This window comes from Tachypleus tridentatus, unplaced genomic scaffold (assembly GCF_004210375.1).
Source record: "Tachypleus tridentatus isolate NWPU-2018 unplaced genomic scaffold, ASM421037v1 Hic_cluster_1, whole genome shotgun sequence".
NCBI lineage: Eukaryota > Metazoa > Arthropoda > Merostomata > Xiphosura > Limulidae > Tachypleus > Tachypleus tridentatus.
The window spans coordinates 23,243,928-23,268,870 of NW_027467777.1; the positions used below are offsets into that span (position 1 = coordinate 23,243,928).

General features: G+C 31.7%; 1 protein-coding gene across 2 annotated transcripts; it reads right to left on the reverse strand.

The window, feature by feature from the left end:
* Positions 1–531: 531 nt before the first annotated feature.
* Positions 532–24,804, reverse strand: LOC143241674 (protein SSUH2 homolog). 2 transcript variants are annotated; one of them, XM_076484904.1, is made up of 12 exons: positions 24,586–24,804; positions 24,209–24,288; positions 17,296–17,400; positions 14,523–14,595; positions 10,767–10,896; positions 10,356–10,416; positions 5,967–6,154; positions 4,900–5,006; positions 3,518–3,610; positions 2,474–2,576; positions 1,435–1,539; positions 532–1,263 (listed from the first exon to the last, which is right to left on the reverse strand). In XM_076484904.1, exons 2-12 carry the CDS (start codon positions 24,279–24,281, stop codon positions 1,117–1,119), a joined length of 1,185 nt encoding a protein of 394 aa, XP_076341019.1. In that variant the 5' UTR covers positions 24,282–24,288; positions 24,586–24,804; the 3' UTR covers positions 532–1,116. The 2 variants fall into 2 exon arrangements, with proteins under 2 accessions (XP_076341019.1, XP_076341018.1); XM_076484903.1 differs by having other exon boundaries at positions 24,681–24,778.
* Between the last annotated feature and the right edge of the window lie 139 nt (positions 24,805–24,943).

The following is a 24,943-nucleotide window of genomic DNA, read 5'->3' on the forward strand; positions in this document are numbered from 1 at the left end:
TTATGGTTACTACCTCCATAGTTCATGGTAAAGTGTCTTTTCAAAAGCCACACTTAGGAGTATTCAATACATTAAAATGCTGATGCTAATAATGATATATAAAGTTTGGTTTGTGGTTTCGAACCATGGTCTCTGACATTTGTGATGTCAGTTATAAAAACACAAAAAATCATTAGATGGTTGTCGCGTAACGATGATACGAGATTAGATTGACATTGTTAACAATCTGTACTTAGATAGAAGATTATGTTAAGAACTCGAACAGAAATATTAAAATGTTGCAGTTGTGTCTGTGTCATGCTCTTGTATATGTATTACCTTCATTACCAGATCTCTCTCTTAGATAACAAATATAATTATTTTGTGCAGTATACACCAATCTACAAGAATAGCTGGACTGACCACACAGGATAAATTATACCCACCTAGAAAAGAGGGTGAACAGATTACGGTTAATATGCCATATAAATGCGTCAATATTCATTATAGAAAGAAGCTTTGCATAGCTGAGTAATAGTAAATTACAAGTTGTAACTTTATAACAGGTTTATTCGAGATTTTTTCAAAAAATAACAGAATCAACAATATAATCGACTATATATTCCAATATATATATATATAACCATCAAACAATAAAGTTTTTAAAATGGCAAATCATTTTTTAATTTGAATCTTCGAGGAAGATCAGACATGGATAGATCAGACATGGATAGGGTTCTCAAAGGATCAAAGTAGGGTACATTATCACTGATAAGGGTTGTATCAGATTAGGGTACAGCAGTATTGGTAAGGGTTGTATCAGAGTAGGATACAGTAACACTGATAAGGGTTGTATCAAAGTAGGATGTCATAGTACTTATAAGGGTTGTATCAGAGTAGGGTACACTGACAAAAGTTTTACCAGAGTAAGGTACAGTAGTATTGATAAGGGTTGTATCAAAATATGGTGGCATAGTACTGATAAGGGTTGCATCAAAGTAGGGTGCCGTAGTACTGATGAGGGTTGTATCAGAGTATGGTACAGTAACACTGATAGGTATTTTATCAGATTGGGGTACAGTAGTACTGATGAGGGTTGTATCAGAGTATGGTACAGTAGTACTGATAAGGGTTGTATCAAAGTAGGGTACAGCCCCAGCAACACTGCTGAGGGTAATCTGGAAAGTAGACCTTGTTCTCGAATCCATACACGAAGAAGGTTGTGAAGGAATCTTTCCACGTGCAGTGTACCTCTGCTATTGGTACAATTCTCACACGATGGCGCTGGAAACGAAAAAAAACACAACATATTTCAATTTTTTTATAGAAAACTACGAGTTAAGTATGATCCATTTTCATTAAAGTTTCGGCTCCAATAATCTATGTAAACTTAACATGGTTAGCATACAACCTCGTATGACAAATCCTACGTTTAATATGTTTCACAGGTCTTACCTGTTGTATGATTTTTTCCATGGGAAAAGCTGAAGTGTGAAAATTGACGATCCTCGAAGATGCTTCATTTATCGCTCGGTCCGGAAAATGTGTGATTGGCCACACCTTGAAAAATATAGAAAATGAAACTGTACAATAAGCACACCACAAAACAGCTCTATGTAAACTACATCTAGTTCTCTTAAGAAGAATCTGTTTAATTAAACGTTAAAATGTTTTGTTTTTCTTTTCAAAATTAAACACAGTCATGTGACAATAACACATTAAGTTTTATTCTTCTCCAAATTACAAATGATTTTTAATAACTACAGTGTATTAATGATAGTGTAACGATGACTGTTTAACAACTACAGTGTATTAATGATAGTGTAACGATGACTGTTAAACAATTACAATGTATTAATGATAGTGTAACGATGACTGTTTAACAACTACAGTGTATTAATGACAGTGTAACGATGACTGTTTAACAATTACAGTGTATTAATGATAGTGTAACGATGACTGTTTAACAACTACAGTGTATTAATGATAGTGTAACGATGACTGTTAAACAATTACAATGTATTAATGATAGTGTAACGATGACTGTTAAACAATTACAGTGTATTAATGACAGTGTAACGATGACTGTTTAACAACTACAATGTACTAAAGATAGTGTAACGATGACTGTTTAACAATTACAGTGTACTAATGATAGTGTAACGATGACTGTTTAACAAGTATATTGCACTTATGATAGTGTTACAATGACTGTTTAAGAATTACAGTGTACTAATGATAGTGTAACGATGACTGTTTAACAAGTATATTGCACTTATGATAGTGTTACAATGACTGTTTAAAAATTACAGTGTAATAGGATAGATATTGATACAGTATTAGAACAGAAACTTGATGACATCCAATAAGTAACTGTAACTATATGTTTAACTTTCTTTAACAAGAATGTGTTTGCAAACTTATAAAGGAAGTTCGGTAGTAGCTTCACATATTTATGTATATATATAAATATAGTTTTAAAGTTCTGTACTACCCGTGACTGTAGTTCTTCAAAAGCCACGTGGCCACTGACTTCACGCACGAGTTCTTTTGGTAGTTTGGTGACGTCAGAAATGTGATCCTCGAGATGATTAGTCCTCGATTTGATAAAATGAAATTATACAATTAGTAGCTTTTGAAATATTTACTATCAAAACAAATATTTCAGAATTTTAATAACAAAGCACTAATAACAACAAAGTATAAGATAAATATAGATATATCACAACTGTTGAAATACTTACATTGGAAGCTAAACTTTTCTGCCTCTTGATTAAAAAAGAAAGCATTATGATAAATATAAAAATCATGAAACTGTTGTAAGTCTGTCAATTTACTGCTGGGATATTGAATATTTGTAAATTTTAAATTATGTTTCTGTCTCTCAGTATAAATAAGTCAATCATTAATCCAACGGTTTCTTTCCTTCATTTATCCCCTTGTGTTACACTATCATCACAACACAATTGTTGTTACTATTATCATTATAACACAATAACCACTACACCGTCATCATAAAACAATTGTTGTTACAATAGTAGTATTATAACACAATAATCATTACACTATCATCATAACACAATTGTTGTTACAATGTCAACATTATTAAACAATAATCATTAGACTGTCATCATAACACAATTGTTGTTACAATGTCAACATTATTACACAATAATCATTAGATTGTCATCATAACACAATTGTTGTTACAATGTCAACATTATTACACAATAATCATTAGACTGTCATCATAACACAATTGTTGTTACAATGTCAACATTATTACACAATAATCATTAGACTGTCATCATAACACAGTTCAAGAAAACTTTTGTTAAAACAACAACTAAAACCTATCAAGTTTTTTAAACATTTATTTACGTTATTGTTTTACCTTCCTGCTGACATTTTAAAACACTTTGAAGGTTACTTTGTTTCCATATACACTTTTAATCTAGGTTGTCAATACCACGGGAAATGATAAATGTTTAGAGATGTTATTGAAAGTTATGTTTCAATTGTTTCTAGCGTTTCTTACCATGTGACTGTCATCTGGACGTAACATTTCAACTGACCATATCCGGAGCACATGCGGCAAGTGACTTGACCAAGTCCATTACATCGAAAACAACTAAACAAAATATAAAAAAAATTAAAATTCATTTAGTCACTTTATAGAAAATGAATAAAACTCGTTGATAGAATAATGAAAAGTGAAAAGTAGGGAACGGGTTTTTGTAAAAATAGTGAAAGCTATTGGACAGTTGGCTTTAGCCTGAAGTGTCAGTCGATATTCCCACCTTATATAAAATATAACTGTCAGTTGGCCTTAGCCTGAAGTGTTAGTTGATATTCCCACCTTATATAAAATATAACTGTCAGTTGGCCTTAGCCTGAAGTGTCAGTTGATATTCCCACCTTATATAAAATATAACTGTCAGTTGGCCTTAGCCTGAAGTGTCAGTTGATATTCCCACCTTACATAAAATAAACTGTCAGTTGGCCTTAGCCTGAAGTGTCAGTTGATATTCCCACCTTACATAAAATATAACTGTCAGTTGGCCTTAGCCTGAAGTGTCAGTTGATATTCCCACCTTACATAAAATAAACTGTCAGTTGGCCTCAGCCTGAAGTGTCAGTTGATATTCCCACCTTACATAAAATATAACTGTCAGTTGGCCTTAGCCTGAAGTGTCAGTTGATATTCCCACCTGATATAAAATATAACTGTCAGTTGGCCTTAGCCTGAAGTGTCAGTTGATATTCCCACCTTATATAACTGTCTAACGTATAAAACAGAAAGGGCTGTTAACTGCTTTTATCATTACCATTCGAATTATTATTTAAAAGGAAGATACCGTTACACTGCACGAGTTAAAATAAACAAAACAACATCTGTTCGCCATTGTTGTGTCCTCTGTTGAAATACCCTAGGTTGTAACAAAGAAGATGTTTTCTACACGTTTATATGTTTGCCATTGTTGTGTCCTCTGTTTGAACACCAAGGTTGTAACAAAGAAGATGTTTTCTACACGTTTATATGTTTGACATTGATGTGTCCTCTGTTGGAACACCATATATTGTAACAAAGGCAATGTTTTCTACACCATTGTTGTGTCCTCTGTTTGAACACCATAGGTTGTAACAAAGATGATGTTTTCTACAATGTTTATATGTTCACCATTGTTGTGTCCTCTGTTGGAACAAAGGCAATGTTTTCTACACATTTATATGTTCGCCATTGTTGTGTTCTCTGTTGGAACACCATAAGCTGTAAGAAAGATAGTGTTTACTAAACGTTTATCTGTTTTCCAGTGTTCTTTGTTTTGTTTTAATGTGTTATTATAAATTTATCACAACAATAATGATTTCTATAAGTTTGCATTTTCTGATGTTGGAATATGTACTTTTGTTACTTACCGTTGTTGTCCTCTACCAAGACAGTGGTTACACACATCGTCATGATGATGGTGATGGTGGTGGTTTTTATGATGGTGACCACTTCCATTACACCACGTACAACACATCTGCAGTTAAAAACAAGTATATTATATTCAGATAATATTGTTCTTTTGTTGTAAGAGAATCCATTATGTAGTCCAGAGCTAGAACAGTTGGAAGTAGTATTACACATTCCCCTTGAAGCTTTTCAAAATGTTTTTTTATCAGTATCTGGTGTTTTTCAACATCTCTTTGTAAAATAACATTACAATTCATCCTTTAGATGAGGGAATTTATACATTAATTGAGGCTAAAATTGCATACAAAAAGTAAATATATAAACAATATGTTTAATCTTGGATCACATACACACATTGGTTATCTTTAGCCATTAGGGTTTTCAACAGTAATTTAGCTTGTTCGTATTTAACCACTAGCTAGGTCTTTTGATGACGTTATTTGATGGGTATTAACCGTTTGTTGGGTTATTTTAAAACGTTAGTTGGTATTTTTTAACCGTTGGCTGGGTCTTTTAATGACATTATTAGTTGGGTTATTGGATAACGTTGGTTGGTAATCTTTGATGGGTATTAACCATTGATTGGGTCATTGGATAATGTTGGTTGGTGATCTTTGACCACTGGCTAGGTCTGTTTACAGCGTTAGTTGATGGGTATTAACCTTTGGTTTAGTTATTGGATAAAATTGGTTGGTGATCTTAAACCACTGGATGGGTCTTTTGACAACGTTAGTTGATGGATATTAACCATTGGTTTGGTTATTTTATAACGTTGATTGGTGATCTTTAACCACTGACAGGGTCTTTTGATGACATTAATTGGTTGTCTTTAACCAGTGATTTGGTATTTCGATGATATTGGTGTTTGATTAACAATTAGTGTCACTGATTCAGAGAATATTTCAAATGGAGATTGGAGGCATAAGTGATTTTACCACCGATATGAGATTCTAGAAAAATAAATTCGATAAAAGTTTTTCCTAAACAAATGAAGAAAAAATGAAATTTTTATGATAATTTACGTCACCTGTCCAAGCCCTATACAACGAGAGCACCTTAGCCGTCCATTACCGATGCATGCGTGACACATCTTTGCATAAGCAGTATGAGGAATCTCTAGTTTTATTTGTTCGTTGACGAAATGTTTACTTGGATTAACAAGAACATCCCAAGGAGAAGGAGCTGGACCGTTCATTGCAGTGTCCAAATGCTTTCCTGTTGTGAGGAGAGGAGATATGTGATTAAAAACTGTAGTTAACACCAACATATTAATATATAAGCTCTGAAATGAAAGCAACCACCCTTCCTTGATGATAGTTCAGTCAGGACGTAACTTTGTCAAAAAGTTTATCTTCTGACAAAGCTTTTCAAAAAAACAATATAACAGATATTTGTATTTAGAAGTATATTTAAGTGAATCAAACCATTTCTTTACAAAACAAATATATTTACTCTTTTTAACTCATCTATATTGCATCCTTCAAACTTTAAATTTGTTCCAAAATTTTATAGTGAAGAACCATGGGCATTGGTGTAGTGAACTTTAGATTTTTCGTTTTTCGAAATATAACCAACTTCCTTTAACATACAGGTTTCAATTGTTGATCCTGTAAAGAATTAACTTAGCACCAGTTAGGGTAACAACTATTTGAGTGTAGAGTGATGATAAAATAAAACGTAGCACATATTTAATCCACTACAGAACATCCTATGATAAACCAGAAGAAAACCAGCTGTGTAAATCCACCAAACATGTAGTTCGTTTAGTATATTTTATTTAGGTAGTAATAATTAGATTTGATCCTTAATATATTTTTAGGTAGTAATACTTAGTTTTGATCTATAGTATATTTTATTTAGGTAGTAGTAATTAGTCTTCATCTTCAGTATATTTTATTAACGTAGTAATAATTAGATTTGATCCTTAATATATTTTTTAGGTAGTAATACTTAGTTTTGATCTATAGTATACTTTATTTAGGTAGTAGTAATTAGTCTTCATCTTCAGTATATTTTATTAACGTAGTAATACTTAGTTTTGATCTATAGTATACTTTATTTAGGTAGTAGTAATTAGTCTTCATCTTCAGTATATTTTATTAACGTAGTAATAATTAGATTTGATCTTTAATATATTTTTTAGGTAGTAATACTTAGTTTTGATCTATAGTATACTTTATTTAGGTAGTAGTAATTAGTCTTCATCTTCAGTATATTTTATTAACGTAGTAATAATTAGATTTGATCTTTAATATATTTTTAGGTAGTAATACTTAGTTTTGATCTATAGTATACTTTATTTAGGTAGTAGTAATTAGTCTTCATCTTCAGTATATTTTATTAACGTAGTAATACTTAGTTTTGATCTATAGTATACTTTATTTAGGGAGTAGTAATTAGTCTTCATCTTCAGTATATTTTATTAACGTAGTAATACTTAGTTTTGATCTACAGTATACTTTATTTAGGTAGTAGTAATTAGTCTTCATCTTCAGTATATTTTATTAACGTAGTAATAATTAGATTTGATCCTTAATATATTTTTTAGGTAGTAATACTTAGTTTTGATCTATAGTATACTTTATTTAGGTAGTAGTAATTAGTCTTCATCTTCGGTATATTTTATTGACGTAGTAATACTTAGTTTTGATCTATAGTATACTTTATTTAGGTAGTAGTAATTAGTCTTCATCTTCAGTATATTTTATTAACGTAGTAATAATTATATTTGATCTTTAATATATTTTTTAGGTAGTAATACTTAGTTTTGATCTATAGTATACTTTATTTAGGTAGTAGTAATTAGTCTTCATCTTCAGTATATTTTATTAACGTAGTAATAATTAGATTTGATCTTTAATATATTTTTTAGGTAGTAATACTTAGTTTTGATCTATAGTATACTTTATTTAGGTAGTAGTAATTACTCTTCATCTTCAGTATATTTTATTAACGTAGTAATACTTAGTTTTGATCTATAGTATACTTTATTTAGGGAGTAGTAATTAGTCTTCATCTTCAGTATATTTTATTAACGTAGTAATACTTAGTTTTGATCTATAGTATATTTTATTTAGGTAGTAGTAATTAGTCTTCATCTTCAGTATATTTTATTAACGTAGTAATAATTAGATTTGATCCTTAATATATTTTTTAGGTAGTAATACTTAGTTTTGATCTATAGTATATTTTATTTAGGTAGTAATAATGAATTTTTACCCCTAGTATATTTTATTTAGGTAGTAATACTTAGTTTTGATCTATAGTATATTTTATTTAGGTAGTAATAATGAATTTTTACCCCTAGTATATTTTATTTGGTTAGTAATGATTAGTTTTGATTTTTGGTATATTTTATTTAGATAGTAATAATGAATTTTTACTTCTAGTATATTTTATTTAGTTAGTAATAATTAGTTTTGATCTATAGTATACTTTATTTAGGTAGTATTAATTAGTCTTCATCTTCAGTATATTTTATTAACGTAGTAATAATTAGATTTGATCTTTAATATATTTTTTAGGTAGTAATACTTAGTTTTGATCTATAGTATATTTTATTTAGGTAGTAGTAATTAGTCTTCATCTTCAGTATATTTTATTAACGTAGTAATAATTAGATTTGATCTTTAAAATATTTTTTAGGTAGTAATACTTAGTTTTGATCTATAGTATACTTTATTTAGGTAGTAGTAATTAGTCTTCATCTTCAGTATATTTTATTAACGTAGTAATACTTAGTTTTGATCTATAGTATACTTTATTTAGGTAGTAGTAATTAGTCTTCATCTTCAGTATATTTTATTAACGTAGTAATACTTAGTTTTGATCTATAGTATATTTTATTTAGATAGTAGTAATTAGTCTTCATCTTCAGTATATTTTATTAACGTAGTAATAATTAGATTTGATCCTTAATATATTTTTTAGGTAGTAATACTTAGTTTTGATCTATAGTATATTTTATTTAGGTAGTAATAATGAATTTTTACCCCTAGTATATTTTATTTGGTTAGTAATGATTAGTTTTGATTTTTGGTATATTTTATTTAGATAGTAATAATGAATTTTTACTTTTAGTATATTTTATTTAGTTAGTAATAATTAGTTTTGATCTATAGTATATTTTATTTGGTTAGTAATAATTAGTTTTGATTTTTAGTATATTTTATTTAGGTATTAATATTTATTTATGATTTTTAACGCTTGTGCACAGCCTGTTAATTTTAGCCAAAACACTGAAGTACAAAATATATTTATTATCTTTGAATGAATGACATTTCGTCCAAACAATATGACCTTATGGGTGAAAGGTTTGTCGTAAATAAATGTCTTTAAAGAGTGTAACTTTTAAAATATTGTAGTAAAGAAACGAAAAGCTAAGTTCATTTGTTAGGATTTCTTTGGCAAGCAAGGCCGATATGTGAACATCTGTCTCTAACTTTATATTGGTAACGTTTGAGAAAAGCCAGTTATTCAAAAGTGCCAATCGCTATTTCTTAAGCTACAGTAATAGAATAATGGGATTTGACTGTCATTCTTATAAACCACACGTATAAACGATTAGACGATCCATCAATCTGTACCAGGAACGATAACCACTAATAACTCGAAGAAACTAAAAAACTCGTATATATTTTATTAACGGTTTAAAATATATTTAGTTGAATTACCGAATTTGTGAACAAAACGATCAAATACTCTCGAATGTATTCACCTTTCTTTGTTCAACTAGTTTCTTTTGAATACAAAATTGTAGTTGTGATGTTTTTCTTTACCATGTTTTTAGCTGCGGCATAACGGCTGATAGGACGGCTCAAGTTCTTGTTGTTGTTTTTTCAGCTACAAACCACCAGCTCATAATTCCTTTATCACGTGATCGATTTGAGATTCATACACTTGATTGAGCCTAAAGGCTGATATTATACATCAATTTATTCTACTTCTGCCTAAATATTTCAATTTTAGGGTAGATTGGTAAACATTTTGAGGACTAATAAAAATCAAACTTCGGATATGCGCCCCCATGCTTGGTATTGCTGTCCTATAGAAATAAAGCTATTAAAAAGGGAAACAGATACCATAGGTTAATTTACTTTAATTTCGCCTTAAATAATTTTTTGTGCCGAGACTATTGAGCATTCCCTCTTGTTCTTATTAGTCGTAAAACCTCAGTAAAACTTATGTTTCTCCACGTTAAACATTCAACAAAGTCCATCATCTGTTTAATTACAACTTTAAAACACAAAATACACCATTTGTTTAACCGGATATTTATTACATAAAATGTACCATCAGTTTTATCAAACATTCACTAGATACAATCTGCAGTTTGTTTAACAACCATTCGCTAGATAAAATATACCATCTGTTAAATTAACCATTAATCAAGTAAAAAAATCCAATGCAAACAAACCGTCATAAGGTTCATATGCCCAAGCGGTCTCACGTTTTTCGGTAAAAGTTTCCAAGGTGTACTGAAATAAATATAAAGAAATAGAAATGATAAGATACGTCGAGATTCAATGATTTAACTGGACATTATATGTACCAACCACGTTTATATTACTGTAATTAAAATGTTACCAGTGTAGGTAATTTTACTTTTTACTATAATATGTATTCTGGACGATATGCAGTTCTACAAAAAACAAGTCTTTTTGAGAAGATAGTAACCAACACAATGTTAGACATACTATAAGAACCAAGTCACTTAACATTTTTCATTAATCATTTTCATTGAATCTAAATTCATCTACTTCAAAAGGTAACGTTCAAACGAGATTTCAGCAAGGATAAATCGTAAATTAGATTTGGACAGACTTACGTGAAAAGCACTGTTCATCAATACGTCACGAATGACCATTGTCTTGGCTGGTCCGCTACCATAGCAACAATGTTCTGATACGTGGTCCAACAATGCTGCCCGAACCTGTTCTTCTGTCATTGCAGGAATACTAACAAATGGCAGAAAAGTATATATAGTTCCTAGAATATTGTAGAACAAACGTAAATAAATATTGTTGTCCTAACATTCTGTCGTTACATAACATCATGGTGAGATATAAAAAAAGTAATTGAGTTATTTCATACGTAAGAGTAGAAATCCCACTATTAGCCGCGGCATAATGGCTCATAAAACGACTCTGAGTTGTTGGTTTTAAGTTGATGGTCTGTCATCTCTTGACTGGTTTGAAATCTTATTAGTGTTGGGGACTCAGGAGGTCAAAAACTTTCTGTTGGTGTATTTGTCCACGCCCAAGTTTTCATATATTAATTTACTCTAATCCTGGCTAAAAAATAACTGAGATTGAGAGTAGGCTGTAAAGTGCCTGATGAGTAACAAACCTGAATCAGGTGCCCCACGTTTCATGTAGTTGGCTCACAAAATATAGCTAATATAAAGGGAAATAAGGTCTCACAGACTAATTTACTCTCTTGTTGTTTAGATATTTGTATACCCGGGACGGTCAGGTGCACGTTGACCTCTTGGATATTTGTATACCCGGGAGGGTCAGGTGCACGTTGACCTCTTGGATATTTGTATACCCGGACGGTCAGGTGCACGTTGACCTCTTGGATATTTGTATACCCGGGACGGTCAGGTGCACGTTGACCTCTTGGATATTTGTATACCCGGGAGGGTCAGGTGCACGTTGACCTCTCCCTCCTTCACAACGGTTAAATGTAGGAGATAAATATTACATGAGGGCCACAGTAACCCGTACTTACTCAGACCCCTATCAGGGCAATGTCCATGTACCATTCACCAATACATTTGGTGCAAATTTATCTCTTCTCTCTAAAGTTCCATAATATGTCGCACTTTCACTAGAAGGAATTTACTAAGAAACATGTACATAAATTAGTCGTTATTAGCGAGTTTCTCACTAACGTAACATCTAGTTTGGAGGTGGTCTTTTTTATTATTCATTCTTTATAACCCAGTGTATAATTTAAGAGGTGTTTAAAACTATCTTCATCATCCAAGCAGTACCTGTCGAGTTTGCATACTAAGTCGTTTTTCCTCCAATTTTTATCAAAGTAATTTACTGTATTATTCATAGGAGTCTATCTACTATTACTGGTATGTTTGAATATTTGTACATGAACTCTGATAGGGTAGATCTGGGTACTTTATATGCCCAGTGAATAGTGTATTTTGTATTGTCTGTACTTTGGTTTTCAATAGTTTGAGTACATTAATCCATGCTCGAGTTGTATAGTCTATTACAGGTCTTATATATGTTTTGTATATTGTCAGCTCATGTTCCACTGTTTTCTACATTTAGACTCCCAGCATAGTTTGTTCTTCGCGAGACTTTAGTTTTAATATTATATAGATGGCTTATCCATGTTAGTTTCGAATCATAAGTTAGTTCTAGAAATTTTGTATGATGGGGGAGTGTGAACCAGTGTTCCATTTATAAAAATCTCTGGTTGTAAACATCACTAGTTGGTAAACATCAATACTTTGTAAACATCATTAGTTGGTAAACATCAATACTTTCTAAACATCACTAGTTGGTAAACATCACCAGTTGGTAAACATCACTAGTTGGTAAACATCACCAGTTGGTAAACATCACTAGTTGGTAAACATCAATACTTTGTAAACATCACTACTTTGTAAACATCACTAGTTGGTAAACATCAATACTTTGTAAACATCACTAGTTGGTAAACATCACTACTTTGTAAACATCACTAGTTGGTAAACATCACTAGTTGGTAAACATCAATACTTTGTAAACATCACTACTAGTTTGTAAACATCAATACTTTGTAAACATCACTAGTTGGTAAACATCAATACTTTGTAAACATCACTACTTTGTAAACATCACTAGTTGGTAAACATCACTACTTTGTAAACATCAATACTTTGTAAACATCACTACTTTGTAAACATCACTAGTTGGTAAACATCACTACTTTGTAAACATCAATACTTTGTAAACATCACTACTTTGTAAACATCACTAGTTGGTAAACATCACTACTTTGTAAACATCACTAGTTGGTAAACATCAATACTTTGTAAAACATCTTTGTAAACATCACTAGTTGGTAAACATCAATACTTTGTAAACATCACTAGTTGGTAAACATCAATACTCGTAAACATCACTACTTTGTAAACATCACTAGTTGGTAAACATCACTACTTTGTAAACATCACTAGTTGGTAAACATCAATACTTTGTAAACATCACTAGTTGGTAAACATCAATACTTTGTAAACATCACTAGTTGTTAAACATCACTACTTTGTAAACACCACTAGTTGGTAAACATTACTACTTTGTAAACATCACTAGTTGGTAAACATCACTACTAGTTGGTAAACATCACTACTAGTTGGTAAACATCACTACTTTGTAAACATCACTAGTTGGTAAAAACATCAATACTTTGTAAATATCACTACTTTGTAAACATCACTACTTTGTAAACATCACTACTTTGTAAACATCACTAGTTGGTAAACATCACTAGTTGGTAAACGTCACTACTTTGTAAACATCACTAGTTGGGTTTTGCTGTATTTATTTATTTTGATTCGATACTTTTGGTTGTATACTTTTGGTTGTATATTTGTGGCTGCTATTTCTGATGATGGAGCACATTTCCAGATTGCTACATCGTTGGCAAACTGTGAAAAATATCCATAATTAGGATCTTTGAGTGGCATATTGTTCACATGCATGATGACTATGGGGCTAAACACCCCTCCTCAAGGGACGCCAGCTTCTGGTGTGGAGAACTCCGAGAGGGTTCCCTCAACGTTTACATTTCCTGTTTTTCAGAAAGTTTTAGAGCCACCAATACATCCCACGCGGCAGTCCAATTTCAATCATACGAAACTAGAGACCACTATGTCATACAGTGTCCAGATAATTTACTCCATTTCTGTATAACAGAATTTTAAGAGCCGCGCCTATCGAGGATTCCCGTCATGAGGCTCCCGACTTCCATGTGTCGAAGATAAGTTTTAAAGAAACGTTAACTTTAATAGAGCAAGAACTAAATATATTTTAACTAAGTTAAAGTTTGTTAATATTACAAACTGGAACACAAGCTTGTAATACAGATGAAGCTTTCACAATATTCACACACTGTTTCACCAGTTATCATTGTCGTTAGAGTTCGCGTGTTTTCACACTATTCACACATTGTTTCACCAGTTATCATTGTCGTTAGAGTTCGCGTGTTTTCACAATATTCACAGACTGTTTCACCAGTTATCATTGTTGTTAGAGTTCGCGTGTTACCTACATGTACACATTATATAAATACACGTTTTACCTACATGTACACATTATATAAATACAGGTTTTACCTACATGTACACATTATATAAATACAGGTTTTACCTACATGTACACATTATATAAATACAGGTTTTACCTACATGTACACATTATATAAATACAGGTTTTACCTACATGTACACATTATATAAATACAGGTTTCAAAGTTTTTAGATTAATGGAAATCCTTCTTGGATTTTCTCAAGACATAGATTCCGTTTTTGTTTTTTTACAAAACTACATTTAGGTTTCTCAAAGGTAAATCTTACCTCGCTACATCATTTCGTTCTGGGGGAGGCTGACCTAGAATACTGTTCTCGTACGACGGTGGGGGTAGAGGAACTAGCAACCCAAAACATACAGTTGAGTGATTAAACAACTACTAAAACATTAGTGTCTTAAACTGTCGAATATTGATACAAACGACTGATACAAAACGTTAGTGTTATAAACTATTGATTATAGACAGAGTTTAATGATTATACAAACATTAGTGTCATAAAGTATTGGAGATTGACAGAGGAAAAATAACTGAAACAAACATTACTGTCTTACACTATTGAAGAATGACAGAGTTTAACAACTTATAAAAAACATTAGTGTCTAAAACTGTTGAAAATCGATAGAGATTAACAACTAATACAAACATTAGTGTCTAAAACTGTTGAAAATCGATAGAGATTAACAACTAATACAAACATTGGTGTTATAAACTATTGAAGACTGATAGAGATTAACAACTAATACAAACATTAGTGTTATAAACTATTGAAGACTGATAGAGATTAACAACTAATACAAACATTAGTGTCATAAACTATTGAAGACTGATAGAGATTAACAACTAATACAAACATTAGTGTTATAAACTATTGAAGACTGATAGAGATTAACAACTAATAAAAACATTAGTGTTATAAACTGTTGAAGACTGATAGAGATTAAAAACTAATACAAACATTAGTGTTATAAACTGTTGAAGACTGATAGAGATTAACAACTAATACAAACATTAGTGTTACAAACTATTGAAGACTGATAGACATTAACAACTAATACAAATATTAGTTATACACTATTAAAGACTGACAGAGATTAACAAGTAATACATTAGTGTTATAAACTGTTGAAGACTGATAGAGTTATACACTATTAAAGACTGACAGAGATTAACAAGTAATACAAACATTAGTGTTATAAACTGTTGAAGACTGATAGAGATTAACAAGTAATACAAACATTAATGTTATAAACTATTGAAGACTGACAGAGATTAACAACTAATACAAACATTAGTGTTATAAACTGTTGAAGACTGACAGAGATTAACAACTAATACAAACATTAGTGTTATAAACTGTTGAAGACTGATAGAGATTAACAACTAATACAAACATTAGTGTTATAAACTATTGAAGACTGATAGAGATTAACAAGTAATACAAACATTAGTGTTATAAACTATTGAAGACTGATAGAGATTAACAACTAATACAAACATTAGTGTTATACACTGTTGAAGATCGAGAGAGGTTAACAACTAATAATAAATTAGTGTCATAAAGATTGAAGATTTACAAAGTTTAATGATTAATACAAACATTAGTGTCATGCAATATTCAAGATTGACAGAGTTTAACAACTAATACAAACATTACTGTCATATACTACTGAAGATAAAAGAGTTCAATGACTAATACAAACATGGGTGTCTTAAACTGTTGAAGATCAATAGAGGTTAACAAATATTAGAATAATTACTGTCCCACATTATTGAAGATTGATAGAGAAAACAGACTAATACAAACATTAGTGTCATAAAGTATTGAGGAATGACAGAGTTTAGTGACTAATACAAACGTTAGTGTCGTAAAGTATTGAGGAATGACAGAGTTTAGTGACTAATACAAACGTCAATGTCGTAAAGTATTGAGGAATGACAGAGTTTAGTGACTAATACAAACATTAGTGTTATACACTACTGAAGATTGACAGAGTTTAAAGACTAATACAAACATTAGTGTTATAAAGTATTGAGGAATGATAGAGTTTAGTGACTAATATAAACATTAGTGTCTTAAGAAGAATCATTTTTATTTAAAACATTTTTACTCATTAAAATAAGTTACCGTTATAATAAACCAATAATTATTTATCACATCATCACTGATTAAAATATCTTACCGTTATAATAATCCAATAATTATTTATCACATCATCACTGATCAGAAGATCTTACCGTTATAATAATCCAATAATTATTTATCACATCACCACTGACTACAATATCTTACCGTTATAATAATCCAATAATTATTTATCACATCATCACTGATTACAATATCTTACTGTTATAATAATCCAATAATTATTTATCACATCATCACTGATTACAATATCTTACCGTTATAACAATCCAATAATTATTTATCACACCATCACTGATTACAATATATCACCATTATAATAAACCAAAAATTATTTTTCACGTCATCACTGATTACAATATCTTACCGTTATAATAAACCAATAACTATTTATCACATCGTCACTGATTACAATATCTTACCGTTATAATAATCCAATAATTATTTATCACATCGTCACTGATTACAATATCTTACCGTTATAATAATCCAATAATTATTTATCACATCCTCACTGATTACAATATCTTACCGTAATAATAAACCAATAATTATTTATCACATCGTCACTGATTACAACATCTTATCGTTATAATAAACCAATAATTATTTGTCACATCATCACTGATTACAAGATCTTACCATTATAATAAACCAATAATTATTTATCACATCATCACTGATTACAATATCTTACCGTTACAATAATCCAATATTTACTGGACACCTGTAGTTAGGAAGTTGAACTGTGAAATTTTATATTTAAAATTATTGATTAAAAACATATTCATTACCGAGTTGAACAACATTTAAAATGTCTTTATAATTACAGGATATTTTGAAAACTTTGTGCGATAGAACTTTTATGTGGAGAAAGGATGATAGATGGCAGTACCTGAGTCAAACGTTATGTTCTCGTAACCTGCAATTACTTCCATTGAAGATAAAGGTGGAGCAGAAGCTTGTTCATTTTCGTCCATTATCGTCTGAGAAGTGCCCTCTAAAGTTAAGGAAAGTGAAAATATAATCAGTTTAATCAAAAACGAAGTTTCTATTTCTGCTTTGTTTGCTTTTGAATATCGCGCAAAGCTAAACGAAGGATGTCTACGCTAGCTGTCCGTAATTTAGAAGATTTAGACTAGAGGGTAGGCAGCTAGTCAACACCACCCACCGTCAACCCTCACATTATAACTCTCCCACGGCTGAAATATCGTGTATGTTTGGTGTGACGGGGAGTCGAAGCAGCAACCCTCACATTGCGAGTCTAGCGCCTTAATCACCTGACTATAACAGACCGTTCATTTCTAAAAAGAAATATCTAGAACTTGTTAACTTTGTATGACGTCAACGAAATATGATCTATCGGTATTTTGTTCTTCACAGACGAATTTTAATTTTCTACTTTTGGTAAAATCATTAGTTTAAATTACATTACTTTAAAATGTATTAAATTGTTTGTTTTTTAATTTCGCGCATAGCAACACCCGGTCTATCTGCGTTAGCCGTTCCTAATTTAGCAGTGTAGCACTAGAGGGAGGACAGCAAGTCATCACCTACCACTGCCATCTTTTAGACTACTCCATCACATTATAACGCCCCCAAGGCTTAAATGGCAAGCATGTTTGAAGCGACAGGGATTCGAACCTGCGACCATCACATTATGACTCAAACACCTTAATCTACCTGGCCATGCATGTTTAATTAAATTACATTACTTACAAGTACATTACTGTAAAATACATTACTTAAAAACACATTACTGTGGAATACATTAGTGTAAAATACATTAGATTAAAATACGTTACTGTAAAGTACAAAATATATTAGTTTTAATACATTAGTTTGAAATGAATTACTTTTAAATTCATCAGTTTAAAATACGTTACCTTAAAATACATTAGTTTGAAATGAATTACTTTTAAATTCATCAGTTTAAAATACGTTACCTTAAAATACATTAGTTTAAAATACCTTACTTTAAAATGCATTAGTTTAAAATACATTAGTTTAAACTACATTAAAATACATTAGTTTAAAATGCATTAATTTAAAATTCACCAGTTTAAAATACGTTAACATAAGTTACGTTACTTTAAAATACATTAGTTTAAAATACGTTACATTAAAATACTTTACTTTAAAATACATTAGTTTAAAATACATTACATTAAAATGCATTAGAATAAAATACATTACCCTAGAATACAGTACGTTAAATTACTTTAGTTTAAAATACGTTACTTTAATAGACATTAGTTTAAAATGCATTACTTTAAAATACATCAGTTTAAACTACATTAGTATAAAATACATTAGTGTAAATACGTTACCTGTAATCTCTGTCTATATAAGCTGGCATCAGTCCTACCTGTGATATCTCTCTGTCTAAATAAGCTGGCATCAGTCCCACTTGTGATATCTCTCTGTCTATATAAGCTGGCATCAGTTCTACCTGTGATATCTCTCTGTCTATATAAGCTGGCATCAGTCCTACTTGTGATATCTCTCTGTCTATATAAGCTGGCATCAGTTCTACCTGTGATATCTCTCTGTCTATATAAGCTGGCATCAGTCCTACCTATGATATCTCTCTATCTATATAAGCTGGCATCAGTCCTACCTATGATATCTCTCTGTTTATGTAAGCTGGCATCAGTCCTACCTATGATATCTCTCTGTTTATATAAGCTGGCATCAGTCCTACCTATGATATCTCTCTGTTTATATAAGTTGGCATCAGTCCTACCTCAAAAACTCAAACTAACGTGGCAGGGGTTTAGTTTAGAGAGAGAGAAATCAGAAGAGTTCTCTCTCCAACTGGGGTGTTCAGGAACGTTGTGGTTCCTCTTCGTCCCCTTTCGTGAATTGTTATTAGGAATAAGTTTTTTTTAAAAATTAATTATTATTATTATTTTTAACTCTTTGGGTGGAGGATGTCTCTCTAAATGTTGTCTTGGGTGGAGGCAAAGGCAGCACCGGAAAAAAAGGGCGAGACCTGTCCCGAAAGGAAGAAGTCAAGCAAATGTGAACATGAATACAATTCATGAATAGAATTCAAATCAAATCAAACGGCGCGATTCAGGGTCTGGCAATAAAGTTGCCTGGGATCTAGAAATCCAATGCCTAAATTTTTTGCTGTGGGGGGAAACGGTAGTGCCCCGAGAAAACCCACTTTCACAGGACAGGCGCCGAAAGTTTTGCCTGTCGTGTGCCCGGTATCTGAAGAAAAAAGGAATACATGTTAATGACATGGATTTATTTATTTACATTCTTTGCTGAGTAATTTGTGATTCTTGAAATATGTTGTAAGGTGAAATGTATTTTGTTGGTGCACTGGATAATTTGTGTAGTGATGCCGTTAGTTTGTTTCTATTTTCTGCTTTTAGATAATATTTAAGTGATATTTCCGTTATTCTATCTCTTATTGTTGGTAAATTGCTAATTTGATGTATATAATTTGTTGGCGTGAATGATGGTAGGCTGAATGCAGATTTTAATATTCTGTTCTGTTGAACTTGGATTTTCTGGAGTGTGTTGTTTGACATATTGTATGTTACTTGACATCCGTACTCTATTAGTGGACGGATGTAAGCCTTGTATATTTGTATAATGGTGTTTGGTGAGCATTTCGATTGTTTACCAGTTATAGTCATTAGATGTGAAATCCTTTTTCTGATTGATGAGTGTATATGTTTATATGTTTTTTCCATGTTAATTTTGTGTCGAAAGTGATGCCAAGGAATGTGATGTTTTTGTTCATGTTAATGGTTGTGTTTCCGAGTGATAGTTTCATTTTTTCTAGATTTTTCTTTGCTTCTTTAATTTCCTATAGAAGGTGATTGCTTGTGTTTTCGTTGGATTTAACACGACTCTTCAGTTGTTGCTCCATGTTGAGACGTTATTTAGTGATTCTTGTACGCGAGACATGGCCATCACTGGGTTTCTGGAGGTGCTCCAGATAGCGATGTCGTCTGCGTATTGTGAATTGTGTGTGTATGTTAGATTTGGAAAAGGTATGTCACTGACGAAAATTATGTATAGAAGTGGAGAGAGGACTGATCTTGGGGTACTCCTGCAGTTATATTAAATGATTTGGATATAGTTTATTGACTTTTACTAGTGCTGTTCTATCTGTTAAGAAATTTGAAATCCATTTAACTATCGTGGGATTTATTTGCAGGTGATTTAGTTTGTATTTGATGGCATTGTGCCATACGCTGTCGAATGCTTTTTTGACATCTAGGAATACCCCGATGGTTACTTGATTGTTGTTGAAAGCTTTGTAGATTGATTCGGTGAGTCGTGTGAGGTGATCTGTTGTTTGCCTATTTTTTCTGGAGGCATTTTGAGATTCTGGAAGGATGTTATTCGATTCGCAAAAATGGAGGAGACTGTTGGAGATAATTCTCTCCATCAGTTTGCCAAGGCAGCTTAACAGACTGATGGGGCGGAAATTATCTGGATTTGTTCTATTAGTTTGTTTCTTGGGGATCGTTGTTATGACGGCTTTTTTCCACTTGTCAGGGTAGTATCCGGTCATGAAATGTTCATGATGTTTGTGAGGTGTTGTAGTAGGAGAGTGGAGCTTTTTTTCAGAATAATATTTGGTATTTGGTCATGTCCGGGGGAAGTGTTCTTCAAGTTTTTGATATTAATTTTTAGTTCGGTTATGGTTATTTTTCTATTGATTGAACTTGAGTATGCTTCTAGTGTCTCGCCAGGGAATCCTGGTGAGAATGAAGTTTGGTTTGTATTTATGAACTTGTTGACAAAGTTGTTGGTGTTGTGAGTCAAAGTGTACTGAATTTAGGTCGCTAAATGAGGATTTGTAATAGTCAGGGCGTAAGGCGCGCGACTCGTAATCCGAGGGTCGCGGGTTCGCGCCCGAGTCGCGCTAAACATGCTCGCCCTCCCAGCCGTGGGGGCGTATAATGTGACGGTCAATCCCACTTTTCGTTGGTAAAAGAGTAGCCCAAGAGTTGGCGGTGGGTGGTGATGACTAGCTGCCTTCCCTCTAGTCTTACACTGCTAAATTAGGGACGGCTAGCACAGATAGCCCTCGAGTAGCTTTGTGCGAAATTACAAAAAATACAAATAGTCAGGTAATAAGTCAGCTTTCTCTACGTCTGTCCTTGCGATTTTATTGTTGTGTGTGATATGTTGTAGCATGTGATTTGTGTTTTTGTCTGAAGCAATACTCTTGAATTTTTTCCAGAATTCTTTTGGATTGTTCTTGGTTTTTTCTAAGTTTTTCAGAAGTTTTGCCAATTGTTTTCTCTTGCTTTTTTAATTTCTTGTTTAATTTTTGTATTTGTTTTATTGATTTCTGTTTTAATGTGTGGATCGCGTGTAACGTAGTGTGTTCGTCTTAATTGTCTGCGTTTGATAATTAGTGCGTGAATTTCTGGTGTTAGAGTCCATTGAATAAGTGATTGCTTTTTATTTGTTTTAGGAATTGTGTTTTTTATGGCTTACTTTATGGGTTCTGTAATTTGATCAACATAATTGTCTAGTTCTGTTTTGGTGTTAGCATGTTCAATTGGATGGGGTAGGTATGAGTCCTACCTATGGTATCTCTCTGTTTATATAAGCTGGCATCAGTCCTACCTATGATATCTCTCTGTCTATATAAGCTGGCATCAGTCCCACATATGATATCTCTCTGTTTATATAAGCTGGCATCAGCCCTACCTATGATATCTCTCTGTTTATATAAGCTGGCATCAGTCACAGTATTGGATTATGGCCGCCAATAGGACACCTGTAACTCTACGGATTTACAACGCTACAATCTAGGGTAGAAATAGCAGATGTGGCTACTCTTTAAACAAACAAAAATGTTTGTTTGTTTTGAATTTCGCCCAAAGCTACTCGAGGGGTATCTGCGCTAGCCGTCCCTAATTTAGCAGTGTAAAACTAGAGTGAAGGCAGCTAGTCGAACCCGCAACCCTCAGATTACGAGCGGAACGTCTTAATACGCTTAGCCCCAAACAAATATGTATACAGTGTTATTAACAGCGACCGTAATAACTTCTTACTTATATTTTGTTCACTTCTTTTTCTCGTCATCTTCGTCACATGTCCCGTATTTTCACAGTATTTACATAATAATTCACCACATCAACGAAACCTCTGAATGATATTTCTTGTTTGTGGCACAATGCTGCTCGATGGACTACCTGAGCTAATCCACTTTAATTCAGCTGTGATTGGCTAAAAGGAAGGCAGCTAATCTTGTACTACTCTTTCACCGCTTACTGAAGGGGTGAGCATGTTAGATTGCAAGTTATAAACAAAAATAGTCTAGCATTGCCACAGGATTCGAACCATGTTTATCAATTGACAGTATAATAATAACAAACAGGTTAACATTACAAAACAGGTTAGCATCAAGAGAGTACTGCAAAACTGGCAACATGTAAGGTAGAAACATGTCTCGGTTATGGTTTTATTCTAACCACTTACCACCAGCTTCTATTATGACCAATAGTTTAATTCTTATTATATATTAACAAAAATAGATATGATAAAATACAGGAGTTAAAACTTTAGTAAACTATAAATTATACTTCTTGGCTTATATCATTCTAAGTGATTTACTAAACCAATCAAAAATACATTCAATCAAAATAATGACTGTAATGGATATTTTGTGCACTATGATTCATTAAAATAATGAGTGTAATAGATATTTTGTATACTGTGATTCATTAAAATAATGACTGTAATAAATATTTTGTACACTATGATTCATTAAAATAATGAGTGTAATAGATATTTTGTGCACTATGATTCATTAAAATAATGACTGTAATAAATATTTTGTACACTATGATTCATTAAAATAATGACTGTAATAAATATTTTGTACACTATGATTCATTAAAATAATGACTGTAATAAATATTTTGTACACTATGATTCATTAAAATAATGAGTGTAATAGATATTTTGTACACTATGATTCATTAAAATAATGAGTGTAATAGATATTTTGTACACTATGATTCATTAAAATAATGACTGTAATAAATATTTTGTGCACTATGATTCATTAAAATAATGAGTGTAATAGATATTTTGTGCACTATGATTCATTAAAATAATGAGTGTAATAGATATTTTGTGCACTATGATTCATTAAAATAATGAGTGTAATAGATATTTTGTGCACTATGATTCATTAAAATAATGAGTGTAATAGATATTTTGTACACTATGATTCATTAAAATAATGAGTGTAATAGATATTTTGTGCACTATGATTCATTAAAATAATGACTGTAATAGATATTTTGTGCACTATGATTCATTAAAATAATGACTGTAATAGATATTTTGTATCAGCCTGAAGACGTAACAGATAGAGTGTGGTTAACATAATATTACACACTTTTATTAATGTTATTATTACTGTAGTCTTATACCACCATGAACATTTAGCAGATATAGTGTAGGTAACATAATATTACACACTTTTATTAATGTTATTATTATTACTGTTGTCTTATATCACCCTGAACATGTAGCAGATATAGTGTAGGTAACATAATATTACACACTTTTATTAATGTTATTATTACTGTAGTATTATATCAGACTTCAAAGAAAATGTTGAATACAAAAAAAATTATTTATGTAAAACGTTTCTTTCAAAACTAGATCAACTACTAGATGCACTACTAGATAAACTACTCGATCCATTGCTAGATCAACTACTAGATGCACTACTAGATAAACTACTCGATCCATTGCTAGATCAACTACTAGATGCACTACTAGATCAACCACTAGATGTACTCTGATACCTGTTAGCCCTGGCGACGCTGTAGTTTCTTTAGATGAAGTGGGATAATTCCCTACAGATGTCGCTGAATACATCTCGGAGCTGAGTGAGGAAACATATTCTTAAAAGACTGAGAATTAAATAAATTCATTACATAAATACTAAGAAATCCCTTACAATTGTAAGCAATTATTCAATGTTCTTCTCACAAGCATGACGTTTACTTTTATAAATTAAAGTAATAATAATAAAACAATGTAGGCTTGATATTCTGACAAGTCTATAGTTAATGTCGTGTATTCACAGCTTGATTTGGTTTTATTAACACTGAGATTATATACGTACAAGGAAGTTACTTAAAAGAAAGTTTATTAAAATTGTGAGAAAGAACATTCTTACCCTGTTAAGTACCAGTTAGGAATGGATCGGAGTTAACAGTTTTAAAAGTAGGTTTCAGTAAAGCACCTGTTATGCGATAAAAACGTTACTAATACCTAACGTCCCGTTCACATCCGCCCCTTGCCGTACAGTTAAACGTATTCAACAAAGGGGGGTGAGTTGTTGGCGAGCTTTGCATACAAATATTGCACCACGACTTGTAATATGCTTGGAATATCCTGAGTAGTGAACAACCAGGGGGCGTGAATCCGATGTAAGTCTTTTTTAGTGGTTAATTTACCCACGTGACTCATCTTTATACAGAACTTTGAACCATCAGAAGATAAGGAAGTCTAATCAAGTGTTTAGTGTAAGACAG